At 37.4% G+C, this 21,112-nt stretch overlaps 2 protein-coding genes and 3 long non-coding RNA genes across 11 annotated transcripts; 4 read left to right on the plus strand and 1 right to left on the minus strand.

The window, feature by feature from the left end:
• Nucleotides 1-4,853: 4,853 nt before the first annotated feature.
• Nucleotides 4,854-9,359, plus strand: LOC121049517. Of its 3 annotated transcripts, XR_005800586.1 has the most exons (5): nt 4,854-5,307; nt 5,502-5,632; nt 7,793-7,886; nt 8,489-8,655; nt 9,075-9,359. It is a non-coding gene; the product is annotated as an uncharacterized LOC121049517 (long non-coding RNA). The 3 variants fall into 3 exon arrangements; XR_005800587.1 differs by lacking the exon at nt 8,489-8,655 and having other exon boundaries at nt 9,113-9,359; XR_005800585.1 differs by lacking the exons at nt 8,489-8,655; nt 9,075-9,359 and having other exon boundaries at nt 7,793-8,401.
• A 1,015-nt stretch (nt 9,360-10,374) lies between these two features.
• Nucleotides 10,375-12,897, minus strand: LOC112201999 (receptor-like protein 2). Of its 2 annotated transcripts, none has more exons than XM_040507128.1 (2): nt 12,711-12,897; nt 10,375-11,547 (listed from the first exon to the last, which is right to left on the minus strand). In XM_040507128.1, exon 2 carries the CDS (start codon nt 11,410-11,412, stop codon nt 10,705-10,707), a length of 708 nt encoding a protein of 235 aa, XP_040363062.1. In that variant the 5' UTR covers nt 11,413-11,547; nt 12,711-12,897; the 3' UTR covers nt 10,375-10,704. The 2 variants fall into 2 exon arrangements, with proteins under 2 accessions (XP_040363062.1, XP_040363061.1); XM_040507127.1 differs by lacking the exon at nt 12,711-12,897 and adding an exon at nt 11,679-11,867.
• A 444-nt stretch (nt 12,898-13,341) lies between these two features.
• On the plus strand, nt 13,342-15,819 carry LOC112202005. 4 transcript variants are annotated; one of them, XR_002937051.2, is made up of 5 exons: nt 13,342-13,578; nt 14,252-14,513; nt 14,887-15,216; nt 15,290-15,429; nt 15,570-15,819. It is a non-coding gene; the product is annotated as an uncharacterized LOC112202005 (long non-coding RNA). The 4 variants fall into 4 exon arrangements; XR_002937053.2 differs by having other exon boundaries at nt 14,377-14,513; XR_002937052.2 differs by having other exon boundaries at nt 14,394-14,513.
• Nucleotides 15,820-16,760: 941 nt separating this feature from the next.
• On the plus strand, nt 16,761-17,388 carry LOC121049308. Its single transcript, XM_040506056.1, has 2 exons — nt 16,761-17,258; nt 17,374-17,388. Exons 1-2 carry the CDS (start codon nt 16,761-16,763, stop codon nt 17,386-17,388), a joined length of 513 nt encoding a protein of 170 aa, XP_040361990.1.
• A 2,708-nt stretch (nt 17,389-20,096) lies between these two features.
• Nucleotides 20,097-21,080, plus strand: LOC112202010. The gene is made up of 4 exons (XR_002937061.2): nt 20,097-20,248; nt 20,559-20,642; nt 20,909-20,948; nt 21,030-21,080. It is a non-coding gene; the product is annotated as an uncharacterized LOC112202010 (long non-coding RNA).
• The last annotated feature ends 32 nt before the right edge of the window (nt 21,081-21,112 follow it).

Here is a 21,112-nt window from a genome sequence, read left to right on the forward strand (position 1 = left end):
TTATGCTTTAAATATACCACTGATTCATGAACAGTGTGAGGAAACTACAAAGCTTTGTTACTCTTATTATTCTTTAGGCATGAATGCATGATTGCCTCTTGGTTTCTTTTGTCTTTAGCTCCCAGTCATAAACAAAGCTACAGCACACTATATTTGATAATTATGCTTTAATTGCATATGAGATTTTGTCTTCATGTATATTTATCACTTCATGTATATTGATCAGTTTTCCACTGCCAAACAAAAGACATGAACTTATCACTTTGGCATGGCGTTTGTTTGGTCTTCTTGTACTATTGAACCACCATTTTGCATTATCAAACCACTGCCTTATGATCAAAGTGAGAGAGAAGAGAAAAGCTTAATTAAACTTATTATTCTTCAAAGCACCTGGACATTGTTTCTTGGTCTTTGTTGTCTAACACGTATTTAAAGCAAGCTTGCAGCGCATTTTGACAATCATAGTTCAAATATATATGTTTTAAAGCTCTTTGTCCTTATCTGCAGGTCTTGAACATTCCTCCACCTCCAAGTTTAACGTGGCTACTTGAAAGATGATTTTATTCAGGGAAAATCGTCCGTACGGTACCTGACATTTTCCCCATTCTAAACTTTAGTACCTCACATTCAGATAATATCAGAACGGTACCTGATGTTCCGACTCAGACCAAAGAATGGTACCTGGTGCCGTTAGTTCCGTTACAAAAAATGACTGCTGGCATATTTTGACCATAAAATGACCGATTTACCCTTTATTTTTTTTTTTGTCCTTAGTTCTTCTTCATATAATTAAAAAAGCAAAAGAAATTTTTTTATTTTTTAGAGGAATGCAAAAGAAGAATTATGATCATCACCTCCTCCTTGCTCCTCAGTTCTTCTTTCTTCTTCATTTCAATTATCACCTCCTCCGGCTAAACATTTTGTTCAAAACTTCAAACTAAAATCTCATTGCTAAAGAAGTAGCTGGGTTAGTCTTGCTCACTGGGTTAGTCATGTTTAGAAAACCCAGAAGATGGAAGGGATTTGTATAAATAAGAGCCTGCTCTTAAAGAAGTAGCAGATCAGTCTCCCTTCTCCATCTCTTTCTTCTTAAAAATAAGAGCCTGCACTTTTACTACTCATATTCATCCATCTGCCCATTAATCATCTCTCATTCTCTAACAACGGGGCATATTAAAATTACTCTTATTTGGATTTTAGCCTGCTCTTTAATCAAAGATTCACAGAGCAAAGATTGAAGGAACAAGAGATTAAAGTTTGAGAACAAAAAAAAAAAATTCCTCTAACTCTCTCCTTCATTGCTGGCAGAGCGATGGAGACCAATTCCCCATCATCTTCTTCACTTCCATTGCCCAAATCTAGGCTCAGGCCTCTTCCAATTTTCCCAGCCACTCCTTCACAAACCCATAAACCCCTATTCACTACCCTCCTCCTCCTCTTCTTCTGCATCAATTTCACCTGCACTCAACCACTCCTTCACAAACCCATAAACCCCTTTTAGCACAGTTTCGTCATAAGTTCTCACCATCTCCTCAGGGCAAGGCTTTGGGTCTCTCAGAAAATCCATGACAAAGAGCCACTGATATTCCAATCGAAATTAACCCGGCCAATGAACAACCACACATACAGAACTCACCAACCCCTCTATCAAATTATAAGATCCAATTCAAACTCTAATCATACAGAAACTCACCATTTCCCCGGCGATGCCTTCAGGGTCTGATTCCGATCCAATCCAATCGAAAACCAAGCATTTGATCAAAACTGGGACTAAAGAACGAAATTGAATCAATGGATAATCCTCACTTGTGTTGATTTCTTTCACAAAGAGAGAGAGACAGAGAGACGAACAGTAGGGAGTGAGAAAAAAATAGAAATAAAAAAAATGCTTAAATAAAAAAATAATATATTAAGACATGAAAAGATGAAAATATCCTTCAACTGTCAGGCTCCGTAACGGAGCTAATGGCACTAGGTACCATTCTTCGGTCGGGGTTAGAACCTCAGGGTCCGTTCTGATATTATCTGAACGTGAGATACTGAAGTTTAGAATGGGGAAAAAATTGGGTACTGTACGGACGATTTTCCCTTTTATTCATGCTCTCTACAGTACCACAATTTGAACAGAGAACAGAAAAGCCAAAAGACTTTCATCATTGATCTTCTTGCCGCTTGCTTCAATTTTTTGGGAAAATCAAAACATGAGACTAATTGTAGACTTTCAGATGCTTTAGTTTCTTCGGAGCTTCTGCTATCCACCTAGGTGAGGGTCACCTGGTGATGTGGCAGAACGACATAGGACGAAACCAAAAGGAGAGCTCGGTGCTCTCAGACTTGAAGCACAACCCGACTGAGGAAACCCAGCTAGGACGCCGACCTCCGGCCACCGATCGACGACGCAAGGCCCCCAGTCTCTCCAACTGGTCGTCTCCGTCACGCCTGTGGCCTTGGATCGCCCATGCACGGGACGACGAGGGCGACTCGACGGTGAAAAGTGGTGACTGCTCCGGCGAGTTTCTGCCATTTCTGGCCACCGTCTGAGCTTCTTGTGCTTTTCCGGCTATCCTGGCCTTGGCTTCCACTTTGATGAGCTGACCCATTTGAATGGTGGCGATGGAGGACCAGACCCAGCTCTGAATGAGGTCGTTGCTGGCGATAGCCGGCAGGGAGAGGTTGGCGTTCTCGGACTCGAAGACGGAGAGGAGCCACTTCATGTCGCCGATGGAGGACTCAAGGAGGTTGGAGACCTTGCGGAAGTCGGCGGTGGTGGTGATGGAGAAGACCTGACGGAGAACGTGGAGATACCACCTAGGTGATGCTCACCTAGGTGGATAGCAAAATTTTCGTAGTTTCTTTGCTTCGATTATAATGTTGCCTTGCAGACACCATACAAGCCGTGATTGGTTAAGCTGTGGGCTTAATGATTCAGGTAATTATCAGAGTCTCTGCCATGATAACCTTTTAGAAGTATTTGTGCATCAATATAGGTTTCTTGTAATATTCTATGAAACGGAGTGGGCTGCTTTCCACCAAAGTGGGCCCAATGACGTGGCTCGTTATTAGCCACGCACACTGTGGAAAAAAAATTTGACTGTTAATCATCTGTTTAAGCAATTCCCTTCCCGTCATGGTTAAACGAGCCGGGCAATGGAGTCATTTCGCAGCCTTTGTATGGCTGGCGGGCCCATCCCTCTTTGCCTTTCTCTCACGGTCTCACCCAGTCACCCATCAAAATTTTCGATACCAATTTATTTGAGGGATCACTGATCACGAAGAACAGAGCTCCAACCTAATTCATTCTCGTGTTACTATGTTTACTTATGCTAGCATCTTGGATAAAGTTCAAAGTCGATTGGCTGGTTGGAAATGCAAAGTTCTAAGTTTAGCTGGCAGATTGACTTTAATTCATTCAGTTACTGCTGCTATTCCTAATTATGCTATGCGGACTGCTAGATTGCCCATGTATATTTGTGATGACATAGACAAAATAAATAGAAACTTTTTGTGGGGTGATAATGACAGTAAGAAAAAAATTCATTTGGTGAACTGGGATACTGTTTGTTTGCCTAAGAATCTCAGTGGTTTAGGTATCAAGAAATCTTCTGATATGAATCAATCTATGCTTGCTAAGGCTGGTTGGAGGTTACTTTAAAATGATACTGGTCTGTGGGCTTCAATTTATACAGAAAAGTATCTGAAACATAGCTTTTTGTTTGGTCAAAACTATCAGCAATCTAAGGATTGTTCTAGTACTTGGAGAAGTGTTCTTCATGGTGTTAACTTGTTGAAAAAAGGTTTAATTTGGAGGGTTGGTGATGGTAGAACAATTAGATTTTGGACTGACGTCTGGTTCCCTCCTATTCCCCTTATCAATTATGTCTTGCCAGATTCTACTGTTAATATTAATGCTACTATTTGTAGCTTTTGGAATGATAATGGATGGGACTTAAATTTGCTTTCCTCTTGTCTCACTGCTGATATTATTGATCAAATTTTGCGCATTCCTTCTGGTTTTGATGGTTGTGGAAATGACATTCAAATTTGGGGCTGCACTTCTAATGGTTCATTCTCAGTCAAGTCAGCTTACAACATTTTCTTTGAGGACTATGGTCAAAGTAACTCTCCTTGGAAATTTATTTGGAAAATGCAAATTCCCCCAAAGCTCAAGACATTTCTATGGGTTCTCTGTCATGGTAAACTTCTCACCAATGCTCACAGAGTTAAAAGGAATCTCACCCATGATGATACTTGTCCTATATGCCGCAGCAATAGTGAGTCCCTTTCTCATCTGTTTAAAGATTGCCCTGCTGCTGTTAATGTGTGGAATTCTTTCACTTTACCTCAGTCGGTTAGATTTACTTTTTCCATGAGTTGGGAAGGTTGGTTGCAGGCTAATCTTCTTTGCAAATCCAAATGTAATGCTGGGAATCTGTGGTGCTCTACCTTTGTTTTCATATGCTGGTTCATATGGAAATGGAGGAACATGGAGGAACAAGCATATATTTGCGGCTCACTTTCAAAAACCCAATTATCCTGGTACGATCATAATTGCTGCTATCTCTGAATGGAATACTGCTCAATTGCAAACTGACTTGAACAAATCTTATTGTCTTAACCTTCTGAATTGGATGAAACCTCCTCATGGAATCTACAAGCTAAATATTGATGGTAGTAGAAATGGGCTTTCTGGAAAAATTGGTGCAGGAGGGGTTCTTAGATGTTCTAATGGTTTATGGATTAAGGGTTTTCAGATTAACTTGGGCATAGGCGATGTCCTAGATGCTGAATCTTGGAGTCTTTATTATGGTCTTCAACAAGCTCTTAAATGCCACATTACGCATATTGAAGTTGAAACTGATTCTGCAATTCTGGTAAAGTTAATCTCTGAGAGTGATGTTATTCTTCACCCCATGGGCTCTCTTATTTGCTGCTGCAAAAATCTGATTAGAAATTTTCAATGCTTCTCCATAAGGCACATTTACAGAGAATGTAACATGGTTGCTGCCTTGCTAAGCAGAGCATCAATCATGCTTATGGGATAATCGAGTTTGATAGCCCTCCTATCCATGCCTCACTTGCTTATCTTGATGATCTTGATGGAGTTACTTGGCAACGACGAATCTCTGTTAGGCCTGATAATAGGCCAAGATAGCTTGTTTCTTTAGTCTGTTTTGTTTTTCTGGGTCTTTTTGACCCCTTGCTTACCAAAAAAAAGAACAGAGCTCCAACCCGCAGTTGACCAGCGGCAGAGGGCGCTTGGGTTCACGCTTACAAGACCCCTTAATTCCTCATTCTCACCCTCACCAGGTTCCCTTCTCTTTAACCTACAATTGTTGAGTCAATGTCTCCGCTATTTCTTGTATCAATTTTTCTGATTCCATCGAAAATTGAATTGCATCAAGTATTTTGATTGCAAATAGCAGATATCTAGAGTACGTTAACAAATTTCAATATCTTATCCTTGGGAAGCCATTGACCTCAGCAACTGATTCTGAGATCAGGTCATAAAAAGCATGGAGAAGCAAGGACTGAGAGATCAAACCTTATGCTGCCTTGTTAGGAGCTCAAAGCGGCGGGATCCACATGCACCTCACCCACTTTACAATTACACCTCTCGGCGTGTGTTCTTGAGGTCAGTTGCCTTTGTTTTTTTTTTACTGGGATTCATTTAATCTGAGAAATATTTTTTATTCTTGTAATTGGAATTGTTGCGCTGCTGTGCTAGCATATATGCAAATTTCTCAAATTCTAAGCTTGCTCCAATCTGAATTATATATGTAGAGAGAATGTTATGCTATTGTGTTAAATGCCCTTCTTATCAAATAATTTCATTGAACTCATAGGAAAGAATGTTCAAATGCAAATTAGAAACTCATTTGTTCAGACGGCATGCATGTTACATAGGGGTTAAGGTCAACTTGTCTTTTAGCTAAATACTTTTTAACTCTGGTTTTGATGTCATATTATGTTGTACTGGAAATCAAGTTGTGAGTTCTTAACTCTTTCCATTGCTTCCTGCAATGCACTTCTGTATTTCATCAAACACATTTGGTTTGGCTTTTCTTACTCCCCCTAATCCCATATTGTTCAAATTATCGTTGCTACTTCGTTTCCCTTGCTCCTTTCTCCAATAGTTACCTCAACTTCTATCATTTGAAGCTTCTGATGTTGGACTTTTATGGTGTTTCTGTGCACAGCTACACCAGTACTGATAGGATAAAAGTGAAACACACATATGGGGCAATTTAAAGGCCTAAAAATTTAAGAAGCAAACCCAAAATTTCATCCTATCAATTTTGCACGTACTCATTTCTTAAAAGGCTTTACTGTTTCAGTAAACAGATAGAGTTTTGAATAAAAAAAATTCATTTTACATCTTTCTGTGTTTGGTTACTTTTGGGAGGCAACTCCTTTTTATTTTGAGGGAAACTTAAGCTGCAATTGCATGAGCTTTGATTCATTGCAGTAGCCAGAACTCTTAGTTTGATTATTAACCTAACATGCCTTGCCTTCCTAATAAAATATTGATTGGGGAAAGGCTTTATAAATAAGCAATGCCTATCACTGATTAACTATTAGATAAGGGAAGTCTTTATATATGTCTTGCGCTAATAGTCAGGGATGCTAGAAATATCAGATAATAAAGAATTTTGAGATGACAGACTAGGAACCAATCCCAGCTATGAAAAACACTTCACAACTTAGACATGTGAATCACTCAGAAGAAGCCTAGAATTTTGGAGTCCCGTTCCTAGAACGAAGGCCATCACCTACCCTCGTATATTACGAAAAGACAGAACTATAGTATTAGCTTCAATGGTTTCTTGGTTATCTGAACATCAATCTTTGATTACTAATTGAATGACTGATTGGTCAAGCCTCTAGACCTTCTAGATTCGGCACTCTGGCATATATTTTGTACAGGTACATCCTGAGAGTCCAAAACTAATAAACATGTAATCATCCATGCGGTACTGTCCTTTGACATCATTAGTACCCAATTATCTAATGCATCAAGTAGGTCTTCTTGGAAAGTCAAAAGATTGGCATTTGAATGCATTCTGTTTTGCTTGTTTCACTTATGGTTAATAGTAACTTTTTTTTGTATGATCAGCTTATGTTCTACTATTTGCCTCTTTACATTTAACTTTCCATATATAAGTTCCTTTGTACTGTAGTTTTCAATGCTATATGATCTGAAATTTCATCTGATGAATATTGTTTTCTTCTCTTTACACTATTGTAGTAAACATTGAACATTATTATTTGCCTTAAAAGATGGCGGACAACTATATGGTGTAATACTTTGTAATGAAAAGGGTTTACATCATTTGTTTAAATTGCTTTTGGGTTATGGAGTATATTGTCATGTTTGACGCAGCTTGCATTAACAGAATTTTGATGGGCCATGGTAAAATTTTCATTTTCAACTGTCAATCTTCTGCTTGTATGTGCATGCGCTCTTCAGGTTTGAGTGCAGATGGCAGATATGCGGATTTGCTGTATCTAGTAAATTATGTTTTAACAAGAGTTTCACAAGGCATCCACATATAGAAGTTACTTTAGATATTATAATTAGTATTTTCACAAATATGTTGGTAATTAGATATCATAATTAGTATCTTCACAAATATCTTCGCAATTGTTGCTACTATTATATATACGATTTGAGCACCTATTGTGTGTATGAAATGAGTAAAAAGAACCTTGCTTTGTTATGAGATTTAGATCAATTACGATATTGTTTACAATATATTTGAAATCATTTTCATATAGTATTATATATGTGCAGCCTATCAGCGGTTTCGGCGTGGCTAAAGTTTTGGAATCTGGGGATGCAAAGTTAAGCAAGGCGACTTGGTTTGGGGAAAGACTGGCTGGGAAGAGTATAGTCTCATCACTTCCATTCAGTATTTGTTTTAGATTCCCACCACCGACTTGGTGGCACTGATATGCCCTCCCCTCTCCCTGCTGCCCCTATTATTTCAGTTGCTATTACTGCTACTACCACTTTTTAATTCTTCTTCTGCAAAATTGCCTCTGCTTGAAACAAAAAGTTTGCATTATCTTTTTATGTCACTGATTGTATTGGCTTCTTCTTATTCATGCTGAATGGTGAGATTAGTGTCAAACCCTTATTTGTTTGAACAAAGATATTTTACATTTTGATTTCTATGATTGCGGCGTTTGTTAATTGTCACATTCTGTCCAAAACTGATGTTCCAAACTCCAATTGCTTTTCAAATTTAGTAGTGTGGTCTTGCAGTAAGAAATTTATTCAGCATCAAATAATCTTGATGACACTGGTAATGCAGTAACTTAACTGCCTTTTAGCATTGTTCTCTACTTAAATGAGTTGGAGTAATCCATCGTAATTAATTCAACCACTTTTGATCTTTCATTTTCAGTCCTGTAATGCACAATGTATGTCCTACAACACTCCTGCTTAATGCGCTCAGGGCTCATGACATGTGTTTGCTTAATGTAGGTATGCCTGGTATGACTGCCTATGCTGGTTTTTATGAGATCTTCTCTCCTAAGAAAGGAGAGACGGTCTTCGTTTCAGAGGCATCAGGAGCGGTAGGTCAGCTTGTTGGCCAATTTGCCAAGTTAGCCAGGTGCTATGTTGTTGGGAGTGCTGGAAGCAAAGACAAGGTAGCAATTACTACTTAGTGATCAATATCATTATTGTCTTGGTCAGAATTCTGGGGATGCTACTCAGATGTATGATTATTAGAAAATATGTGTTACCATTTGCTAAGTTCTGAATTAGTTGTGCTCAAGCAAAAATATTAGTCATCACCAGTATACATTATCCTCATGATAAAGTATATTGACTTGTTTTTTTAAGGTGTGTTTTGTTTTATTAACATGCTGCACTGACTGAAGTAGTTCCTGCGGTTATGCTGCAGAATTCTCATGCCATTGGAATTTTAGCATGCACACTCTGTTTAATTCACATAAAACTGCATCCAGTGACATTGATCAAGTCATGATGGGGATTGTACTATTTGAATTGACTTGTTTTGTTTCCTGTTGCCTTTTTAATATAGTATGTCATTTTGCGTGTTAAGGTTGATTTGCTGAAGAGAACAAGTTTGGCTTTGACCAGAAAGTCCGTAAATGGATCACAAAAGAGGTGGACTAAAGCATGCACAAGTTTGGTTTATGGGAAATAAGTGAAGGTTCCACTCTTCAATACTTTCACAACAGAGTAATCGAATAGCGGATGCAGACGACAACTTGTAGTCCTCTCCAATTGCACTCTTCTTTTCTTATAATTGCATTTTCTACTTAAGAAATGCCTAGGAAAATTCTGATGAATTATTTGCTAAAATCATCTTGTTGAACCTATGTTATGTCTTTCCTTTCCATATTTCTGAGGTTATGATGAAAAGAAGTTTTTCCATTTTCCTTTCCAATCAAAAACTTGCTTGCTTTTGATAAAGACAATGTCTGTGAGAAGTTTGTAGTGTTTTACTCCAACCCTGCATTTCTGAAGGTTTGGAATCTCAAGTTTGGTACTTGCATCATGTATGTCTGTGTGCAATTTTTTATGAAGGCTATAGAAAGGCACTTGACCTATGTATTGCAATGGTTGCTCAAAAATAGTCGAATCCTATCTATGATCTAATTCTTAAGGTCAATGCTCATATGGTGGGTTCAGGGTTAGGAGGATAGTTATCAGCCCCATTTTTACCCTCCAAAAGGTAAGACAGTTATTAGCCCCATCTCGTGCCCTGTCTAGGAAGTTTACGTGATTAGTACGTGAAATCATATCTGGTGTGTCATTATGCTCTTTGTACTGTTGGTCACTGTTTCCCTGAATTAATTGTTCATTTTGTAAAGAATGAAATTGCAACGTCCTTTGTCCTTTTTAAGCAAGATATATATAGTGGAGCCGATATTCTTATTAAAAAAAAAAATGAAGCCAATAGTTTTTTGAAGTTGTTATTTTTGTCATTGATCCTTTAATAAACACTAAGCAGACAATTCTGAGTTAATAAACTTTCGCAGCATGGATAATCAGCAAATTCTTCTAGGGTTCATATTTATATGTAGATAGGAATGCCTTTGCAGTGAAACCAAGACCAAATTTGCAATTTTTAAGCTCTAAACCTTCTATATCGTGTTGCTATTTGCTATGAGTAGAAGGCTCTTGCATGAACACCCAGCTTCTTAGCCGAGTGTTTTCTGTTTGAAGAAAATTCTTTAACCCTAATTTACACTGGAGAATGTGTTCCCATTTAAAAGTTAAAAGCGCTTTTTTTTTTTTGGCTCCTATCATCTTCCTTTGTGTGATTAGGCTTGAATGAATTATGCTAATCTTTCGTGGACTAATGTAGTTTCCCTAATGGTGTTGCAGGTAGAAATAACTAAAATGGAGTTGGCATTGGAAGAAGAATAAAGTGTGCATATGTTTCTATCTGTTGCAAGAATTCTATGCTTGTTGCTCTCAAGTTCTCTCCGCACAAGTGGCCTACAGAAGCAAATATATGTGTATGAATTTCTTGTTAGTTGCCACAAAAAGAAACAATGTATTGTTATTTCCTCTGTGTGCCAACTACAGGCACTGATCTACACCGTATGAATTATAAGTAAATGCATATGAAAATTTCATGCTTGTCAATGAAAATTTGTGGGAATGTTTTATTACGATTATTACAATAAGAGTAGTAGAGTACTATGTCTACTATCTAACTTCTAAACAAACTTTCTCCTCATGCTTGCCATACACTTTGCTATCATCACATGGAAGCTGTCTTGTACATTGTCTAGGAAATGGTAATATGCATACCTCCACTTTCTCATAAGCACCAAGGGACAACAGACTCCCCAAAATCCTGTAATGTACCCAAGTGCAACAGAAACATAAAACCATGGACTTTGATGCTCCTTGGTGTCTACATCTGGGGTGCTCATATCAGGTGCATCAGCATCCTCTGTTGTCTGACACTTATTTGGAAGTGGGGCACCACAAAGTTGATTCCCCTTAAATGCAGAAGCATTGAAACTTTGGAGTTGAGTGCTAGATGGTATTGGTCCTCCAAGATTATTGTATGAGACATTGAAACTTGATAAGAAATTAAGACCTGTGAATGATGCCGGGATTTTTCCAGACAAATGGTTCATGGAGAGATCCAGTTGCTCCATGTACTTTAGGTTAGATATCTGGTTTGGAATGTTGCCAGAGAAGTTGTTAGCACTAAGATCCAGCGCTTGGAGAAGCTGCAGTTGTCCAATCTCAATAGGTATATTCCCACTAAGGCAATTGTGACTAAGGTATATAACTGGGTCAAAAAATATATAATTTATTTGTTTTGTTGCTGCATCAGCACTAGGTTGGTAGTAGACAGGCAGTTCAAGATAAAAACGACCTACTTGAGCTGCAGCTTGTCCAGATACTAACATAGGTAGTGTGCACAATTCCTTTGGAAATTCTCCAGAAAGTTGGTTGAAGCCCAGTAGTAGAGTTTGCAGCCTTGGAAGAGTCCCCAGCCAACTTGGAATTGAGCCTGTGATTCTGTTGCCACTCAGATCCAAGACCTGTAACATTTTCAGCTTCGATAGCCATGAGGGAATTATACCACTAAGATTACATAAACTCAAATCTAAATGTCGAAGATTTTGAAATCCATTAAAATCCACCATTTCAACACCGTTCGGCATTTCCTCACCTAAAAAACTAGATCCCAAGGAAAGGAATACGAGACGTTTGCAACCCATCAGTATCTTCATTGCCCCTGTCACATTGGTCAAACCTTTGTTCGAACCAAGTGCGAGGAAGGACAGGGATTTCAATGAAAGAATTTCAGGCTGTATTTGAACCTCTAGATTATTGTAATTCACTTGAATTGCTTTCAAGAACTTGCACGAGTAGATGCTTCTCAGCAAGATACCAGAGAAGTTATTTTTCCGCAAGCCAAGTTTACTAAGTTGGCTAAGTTTGGAAAAATTAAGCATGGAGATATCACCTCCCAAGTTGTTGCTTCCCATACGTAGTTCAACAAGGTTTGTGCAATTCATCAGAGATAGGGGCAATGAACCTTCCAGATAATTGAAATCAAGGAGTATGTATTTCAACTTGGAGAGCTTCCCAAGATGGAGAGGGAGCACACCACTCAATTGGTTATAGGAGAGGTCAAGGGTTGTAAGGTTGGTGAGGTTGGAAATTTTATCACTTACTACTCCATACAATGAATTTTGAGGTAGTGAAATCTCTTCAAGTGTGGTAGAATTAAACATATCTTCTGGAAGCGATCCTGACAGGTAATTGTGACCAGCACGGAAGACCTGCAGTTTGGAACACTTCCCCAGTCCAGAAGATATACTACCATTGAAATTATTGAAGGAAAAATCAAGGTGTCGTAACGAGGAAGAAAAAGGACGACAAATAGAGGATGGGATAGGACCTGAAAAGGTGTTGTTACTGACATTGAAACTAGTCAATTTCCAAGCTTGTTGGAAAAAAGAAGATGAAACTGCACCATGTAAACGATTGCTGGAAAGATCCACCATCTGAATATGATTGGATGGTAGAGAAGATGGTAACACTCCAAAAAGAAGGTTATAGCTCAAATCTAGGATTTCGAGATCATTCAAGGACAAGAAGAATTCAGTTTGATCTAGAGAACCAGAGAGTGAATTGTGGGAGAGATTCAAGTGAGTGAGGTGTGTGAGATTTGCAAGGATTGATGAGGGGAAAATACCTCCTTTTAGTTTGAGCCCTTTGGAGGGTAACTGCAAATGGGTGACCCAACCATCTCGATTACAAGTAATGCCTTCCCAATTGCAACAATCAGCGGAAGTCCAATTCAACTGAGGAGAAGACAAAGTGAGAGCTAAGAACAGCAGAGAGTTGCGTTCGCTTTGGTTGCAAGCATGAATGTTTTCAAATATGATATTGGAAGAGAATATCAAGAGTAAGAAGAAAAGGATTACATTTGCCATTTGGTGATAAATCTGCACTAGCAAGTTTGTTTGTTGTTTAGATCAGATTTCACTCACGTCTGTATTTATATTGAACTAAAATGAGGTGGATCAGCATTGCCAAATTAATTGATGATCACTTCAGTTACTAGAAAAATAGTAACCCAGTCTGACCGGCACTAAGAAAGATAAGTATCATTTTGATATAGCTAGACAAATTATTGAATATATTTTGTCATGGAATCTATACAATATATTATAGCTGGGTTGGCACCGTATCTTGTTTATGAATAAATAGTATGTTACTGTTCATGTCGGTCAGAAATGGAGCGACGGTTTTGCCCTTACTACTTGCCTCAACTACGATTTTGCCATTGTTTTACGATAAGAGAGAGATAGTGATAGAGAGAGAGAGAGAGAGAGAGACGGTGATCGAGGTAGACACACAGCAATCGAGGGTTGGGTTTGTTTTGGAAGATGTTCCGTTTCACCTGTATAGGTTAGTTTGCACCAAGACTTGGAACCCACCGCTTCCTCTTCTCTTAGTTTGCAAAATAGTGCGGATGACAACCATTTCTTTTAACTGAAGTAGGACTTGGCTACATTGGTAACCAAACCTCAATTTGGAGACACTGCTTACCAAGAAAGGTAATCCTTCGAATTCTTGCTCTGCACACTTTTGAAGTATTGTTTGCGTTCTCTATCAGTAAAGTAATTCACTTCCTGCTTCTTCAATTTCTGCATTTGCCATAAACTATGCTCCTCTTTTTTAGCTGAAATCTTTTTTATTTATGAAATTTGATTATTTTTTTGGTTGATCTATTATTCTGGAATCTAATCTCACTTTCCTCGAATGTTCTTCGTCTTCCCAGATTCTGGGTTTACTTCCTATACAATAATATCTTAATTTAAAGCAAGATCTGAAAAGACCCAAGATTTTAATGTTTATATTTCACCCAAAGCCAGCACAAACCAGCAAGCTTAACCAATATTTAGTCAGCAACTTATTTTGCTCCTGCAGATGGGATCTGACAAATGGAACCCATTGTCCTTACCAAATTCACGGCAATATCAAAATACCAGCAAAAACAATATTGATTTTAGTCAGCAACTTATCTAAACTCAAAAAATTTAAGTTGACGAGGATCTATACAATATTGCTGTGTTGCATTAAGCCAAAATACAGTGTCAATTTTGATGCGTTCTTCTTTCATTTCTCAAAATACTCACAATGTCAAATGTGATCGATTCTTCTCTAATGTGCTTCAATATTGCTGTGCTGCACAGTGGTCCTATTGACATAATTTTTTTTTTCCCACAGATTGGGGTTAAACATGAAGTCTGTTTATCTTTTAATGTAACATTAAATCTTTATTTATTGGGTTTAACCTAGCTGTGAAAATAACATTTGGCTTTTTTCCTACTGCTGAACTTGTAATATATAAGACCTCTGCTTAATTAAGATGGCAGAAAAGAATGCAGCAGATGATTTTAATTGAGGAAGCTGAGAATAAGTAGGACGACGACATGTGGACATCAGTGAACAACCAAAGAAATAAGCTTTTCCAGAGATGGATGTCCAAGTAAGCCAGACTATACCACAGCTTATTGAAAATGCTTAGAAAATTTATTACCATTTTACTTTTCTAGATTCTTCTGTTATATCGAATGCAAAAACCTTGGAATTTAACTCCATCATAGGGATATGTAATGGTTCCTTGCTCATTAGATTGAAATTATGTGCGATATTATTTGTGTTTTCTAGGACATACTCAGAGAACCCTGGAACGCTGGAATTGCTCCATGGTTTTTCAATCCCAAACCTAAATTCAATAAATTTGATCATACATTTGAATTGTGAAATGTGAAGTATCTAAAGAGTTCACTGTAATCAATGGTTTAACATAATTTGTATCGTTTAACATTAATGCTAATATGTTTATATGTTTTCTGCAGGGATGCTATTGATTTATTTTGATTGAGGTGAGAGGGAATACAGAAGACAATTATCTCAGTTCTTGATAGTGCTCATGGCCTCTGTAAGTGTGGTTCCTTCATCTGGATTAGGAGACGGCAGTGGAAATACGGTTGCCCAGTGAGATGAATAACATGAAAATTAGGGATGACGTACAAGATAAACAATACCCACTTATTATTGGCTCAATCTTTGATCCTGCTGTGGACTTTTCAAAAGGAGTATTCTTCTTTTCTTATCAGTTATGACTTAAGGAGTTGGTCTCTGGTCTTGGTGGCTGAAATTTTTTTTGTTACAATGTAGGCATTGAGGTAATTGTTGTGTTGACCTGCTGTTCAAATTCTTTGTTACAACTTCAGCAATTAAGCTGTTTTTTCATCCTAGGAGTTGACCTGGCTTATATGCTCATTGGTATTGAAAAGAGACACCTACCTGAAGCATGGCCGGAAGCAAAATTGAGCTGTGAAAATCTTAATCAAAGATTATGTAGTGAACCTTGAACGGCAGGAGACGTGATGATTTAGGTAAGACAAATTCTCATGAAACTTGCAGTTTATAATGCAGAAGCAGGGGAGGATTCTGATATTATACTTTCTGTTTTGATTCTGTTAATAAAACGTGTGGGATGGCTTTTGATTGGTGTATTGATCACAACTGTGTGCAGAATGTTGATGAGGAAATACACACGTAACTGTTGATGGCGAAGCTTCTATCCCAAAATTCCATTTTTGCAATATGTAAATATTTGTACTTAAATACCAGCTTTTGTAATATGTAAAGTTATGACGTTCACCGATATCCGTTTCTTAGCTTATGGTTCTGATTGTTATACATACAAGAAATTGAGGAAGAAAAAAAAATTGCAATTGCGCAGGGCGTATATCCAGTGGAATCTATATCAAAGTATTGTGACAGAGACCTTTCTTTTACTGATTTTGTTTTAATTTCATATGGCAGCTTTTCTTCCTTTGCTCATATAACTATCTACTAGTCAGAGTACATAGCCTTAAAATTGAAAAAAAACAAAAAAAAGGTATATTTATTATAAGAACGAACTGTGCCATGATCAGCCTAGTTCTACTGACCACATGCATAAGTTCCCAGAAGGATCAGCAAGTCCATTACCCAGTCCAAACGGTATCATTTTCATATAGATAAATTATGGAAGATATTTGGCCCATATTTTGTCAAGGAATCTATAGCCAAGTTTTGTGACCATGTGGAAGCAAGATAGACAATGTCAATGTGATCCTCACAAAAAGTGATATGTACATATTGTAAACATGTAAAAGACAGCCATACTCTAAGAATATATTTCTTTCGCATTCTTTTACTTGATATTTATTTTTTATTTAAGGGATTGTACATATTTGAGATATTTTATTTAATATCATCTTATTATCTGAACTAATCTAATAAATTATAAATATCAAAGAAATCAGCTAAATCGGTAACCAACCATTTAAAAATAAAAATAAAGTAACGAGAGTTTAGCTAGACTTAAATTCAATTTGAATTTGGATGGGGTCTTATTTAGCTGGACTTCAAACTTTCAAATTGGCTCAATGCAAATTATTCAGATCTCTTTCTATATATCATTTGGATATTGGATGATCAAGAAAGAACCAAATTTTGATTTTAGTGAAATATAATTGACTGAAAAAAAAATCTTTTATTACATCATATATGCTCTCTATTAGAAATTTCCCCCCAAACAAGAACTTCCCACCAACAATGAAACAATTTTCTTCCCATCTTTACCCTTCCCTACTCATCTAAATTACTTCGCTTCTGTTCCCCTGTTCTCCCCCAAAGTCAATTCCCACCTCTCTTCTTCTCCTATAGCTCATCATCAATGGCCTCATCCATCACCCAAATCTCTCTCTTCCTTCTATTTCTAACTCTCTTCTCAGAAACCCAATTATCTCAATCCCTCAGAGACCTCAAACCCAACCCCAACCCCAACCCCAACCCCAACCCCAACCCCAACCGTCCATCCACCTCGCTCCAATCAATCACAGACGTCCATGACCTCCTCCCCAAGTACGGCCTCCCAAGGGGTCTGTTACCCGACAACGTAAGATCCTACACTCTCTCCGACGATGGAACCTTCGAGATCTATCTCGAAAACCCGTGTTATGTTCACTTTGATCAGTTGGTGTACTACAATAAGAACATCAAAGGGAAGCTGAGTTTCGGCTCTGTTTCCGATGTGTCGGGGATTCAAGCCAAGAAGCTATTTATTTGGGTTTCCGTGACGGGGATGCATATGGAGCAAGGGTCTGATTCAGTTGAGTTTTACGTTGGGGCTCTGTCCGAGAAATTGCCTGCTAAACAGTTCGAGGATATTCCTGTATGTAAGAGCAAGGCTTACCTGCAATCAAACTTGAATGAGATTATGATGAGCGGGTTTATAAGGGTTTGGGTCACTCCATTCATTGTCAATTGATTTTGAATGTGAACCCCAGATTACTTTATTATAGAAACCTCAATAAAATCAACAAAACGGACATAGAGCGCTACAGAGTGAGGGGTTACCTGGAATCAAACTTGAGATTATGATGGGCAAAAGACAGAGGACATAGAGCGCTACAGATCAAATATACTGCAAAGAACCTGCAAACATAACACATTCACATAATGAACATAATATTCAAAGTGTCTAAGCCTCACATGTAACAAACTAAACCTCATTTCATACTATAGAAAAAAGGAAAAACATCTTAGCAGAAAAGTGACCATTCATGTATTACAGATCCTTCCTACTGCATATGAATTTCCAATTCCCAGAAACACAACTGACAACCAAAAAAAAAAACATTGTTTCCAAAAATCTCATGATTGGAAACAGGGTCTATCATATCATTTGACAACTATACTGCAAACCTCGTAACTCCAAGGTTCTCAAAGTAATAACACAACCATACCACATTCAAATACAAACAAAAAAGGACAATAGAAACTGGGAAAGATAATTAAGGTCACCATAGAGATACGCCCTTCTTATTAGGTAATATGAAAAAAATGGTCATTTTCAAGTTGCATGAAGTATATATATTAACAGCATATATTCTCAAAGATTGAAACATCGAGTTAAAACTGTTAAATACTAATCAACTGCAAACATCAGTCCAGACATGTAACTAAAGCTAACATCAAAACTAAAAAGATTAAAAAACTACCTTCCGAATCTAAAGACAATTCATCCCTTAAAATATCTTCTTGCCAGTTCCACCTGAGAATAGAAAAGGTCACTATTTGATAACGAAATGCAATCTCAAATTTACTATATACTAGCACTATTCATTTTACTGTTCATATTGGGGTGGGAAATGACTCCTTTGCCCTCTGTTTTCCCTTAACTTACGGCGTTGCCATCGTTTCACAAATATCTGTTTTCAGTTGTTCGGGAAGCCTCCACTTACACCGACTTCAACCTTCAACTGATCGACTGTATCTCTTGCTTTGGGAATCATCTGTTTACACCGACTTCAACTGTTACACCCAAATCGTCGATCGCAATCGTGCCACCATCTCCTACAGCCGTATAAGCGAGATTAAGAGAGTTCGGTTCGTTGCTTTTGATCTGTGGATTTGGAATTCCTTTGTTTGTTTCTGCTCATTATCTCCTGTAATTTCAGGTACCCAAAACAATTTCTTTAGGAATTCACTCACTCATTGATTTGAAATTGTTTTTCTCTGATTTGCAGTCTCTATAAAACGTCGAGCGTTGAGATACAAAACAGAAGACGGCAAATCAGTTTGCCTTCGTTTCGGAAAAGGTATATAGCTATAGCAATATCTTGATTTCTGGGATTGATTGGAACAATTTAAGTATCGTTATCTTCATACTGAATGATTTTTTAAATTCTGCAATTTATCAAAATAAATACCTTTGTTCTCTCCTTCTTTTGTTAATTAAAGATCAATTCAATTCTTTGTATATGAAACTTGATTTCAAAGTCTGCAACTTTTCCTTTGAAACTTGATTTCAAAGTCTGCAAGTTTAGTCCTCCTCGGTTTCTATCTCTCCCTGCGCTAAATGAAGTCACTCCAAGTAACTCTTTGGTTTCTGCAATTTTTTTTTTTTTTTGGCGTGGTTGCTTCATAGAACATAAGCTTTTTGTTGATTAAGTAAGCTTTTATTCAATGAGTGTATCTCTATTCTGCAAACAAATATTATTGACCGGTTGTTTTTGCTTTATCCTTTTTCTCTGTGATTCATGATTTACTGGGTCTGGGTAATTCAGAAAGTTGGCAGTGCTTCATTATTGTGTGTTTATGAATTTTCATGTTAGATTGGATCTAATTTTTAGTTTTATTTATTTATTTATTATTATTATTTTTTTTTATTCTTTCCCTCCATATGCATGAGTGATTGGAAAGAAAAACAAACTAGAGGTGAAATCTTTAATTTGGTTTTAGTCTTTCGCATCGAATTGGTTGAAATGTTGAAAAATTTTAAGCTTGCAGTGGCTGCTCATGAAGATACTATGTGGCTGCTCTCTGGGTTATCTATGGTTTTGAGCCTCTTTGCTTGCATTTGATTTGGTTGGGTTAGGAAATTGGGGAGAAAAGACAGAGCTAAATTGGATGCTGTGTTGTTCTGGGTTCATATCGAATAGTCAAAACTATGAAGTGTTATTAGGTCTGTTCAATTGAACTGTTTCTGGGTTCAAAAGTGCATGCTTTTCCTCTGCCTATGTAGCTATGTTGCTCTCAGCATAGAGTTAACTTTTAGTCAAAACAAAACAAATACTTACTATATTGTTTCTATATGAAAAACATTTAGTCAAAAGATAAGTCAACCAAAAAAAAAAAAAACAAACCCGCATCAACGCGGTAACGTATGCTGTTTAATTTTCAGTTTGAATTCAGAACTAAATTCTGAATTCGAAGGCTATACAGTTTGAAAGAGATCTCTGTTTCTGACAGAAGTATGACTTCACCTTCTAGATCGTGTTTTCCAGATGGATCTAAAAATATCTGGTTTGGTCTTCTTTCTAAGATTCTAGATTTATCCGACTTTTCTGGCAATTTACACTTCTACCACGTATTCTAATGCTATAAAATCTGCAATTGACTTATTAGGTTGTTCGGGAAGTGTCTGCAAAGACCCAACACAGTTTCTCCACTGTTTTAAATATGCAATCAATATCAGTCACTGCAAAAGATCGGTTAGGATCATCACTCATTATCATTCGCTTTTTCTTCTTTAACTGGTTGATTGGTTTAGTTCTGTCTGCATACATGATTGACACTTGCTTTATCACTGCAGTGTTCGACTAGAAGAACAAGAGGACTGATAGATTTGGGTTTGGTTTGGAGAGTAAACGATTGCAGGTTTGGAAATCCTATTTTCCTGCTGTGTTCTTCTTCTCTTAGTTTTGTTTGTGCTGAGGTTAGAGATATAGGCATTTGATTTAGTCTCTGCTGATTGATATCCTCTTTTCAAAATTTCTACTTTGCTTTTGATTACTTTGAACAACCCTATATCTTCTATTGTGGTCATGGTTGATTATTGTTGGCATTTCAGTTTTCAATTGGGCATGCCTTCTCATTGTTATTTTGGCCCTTTGGTTCCTTAGCATTGTGTGAGTTACCCGAACCATTGAATATATAAGAAGGATCTCCACCGCTGTTTCAATTCCAGAAACCTCCAGCCTCCATCAAGGTCAACATCTGCTTTTAGCCGATAACAAGCTTAGACATGAAAGTCAACATCATGAAAGGCTTGGTGAGATTTCACTTTCATACATACTGATTTTGTTCACTTGATTATCACATCATTCAGCTTAGTAACTGCTAGATTACTTGATTTCAGTTTGAGTTAACGATCATGATTCTGTTTATTAGGCTATTGAGTTTTTATTCATTTCAATTGAATTCAAATCAGTAAACGTCTTCTTATCTTTCCATTTCTTAGTCGAAACAAATTCAATTAAATCGTTTCTTGGTTGAATTATGTACTCTATGATAACCTTTATTTTTATTTTTGAACAGCTCCGAAACTCAAGTTTTGGGAGAAATCTGAAAAAAGAAGGTTGTACTCATAGCTGAAACAGAGCAGGTTTGATCTTTAATAGAACTATCTTTTTGACTTTCCGATGCAAATGTGTTCCAGGTGAAGGGAGGGGAGCAGAAGGTTATGTCGTACATTCATCTTCAATGAAATTCCCTTGCACATGATCCAAATGCACGTCACTG

This window comes from Rosa chinensis, chromosome 5, assembly GCF_002994745.2.
Source record: "Rosa chinensis cultivar Old Blush chromosome 5, RchiOBHm-V2, whole genome shotgun sequence".
NCBI lineage: Eukaryota > Viridiplantae > Streptophyta > Magnoliopsida > Rosales > Rosaceae > Rosa > Rosa chinensis.

Coding starts and splice junctions, on each gene's coding strand:
- LOC112201999 (XM_040507128.1), bottom strand. CDS start 11,412: ATGTTAGTATCTGGACAAGCTGCAGCTCAAGTAGGTCGTTTTTATCTT.
- LOC121049308 (XM_040506056.1), top strand. CDS start 16,761: ATGGCCTCATCCATCACCCAAATCTCTCTCTTCCTTCTATTTCTAACT.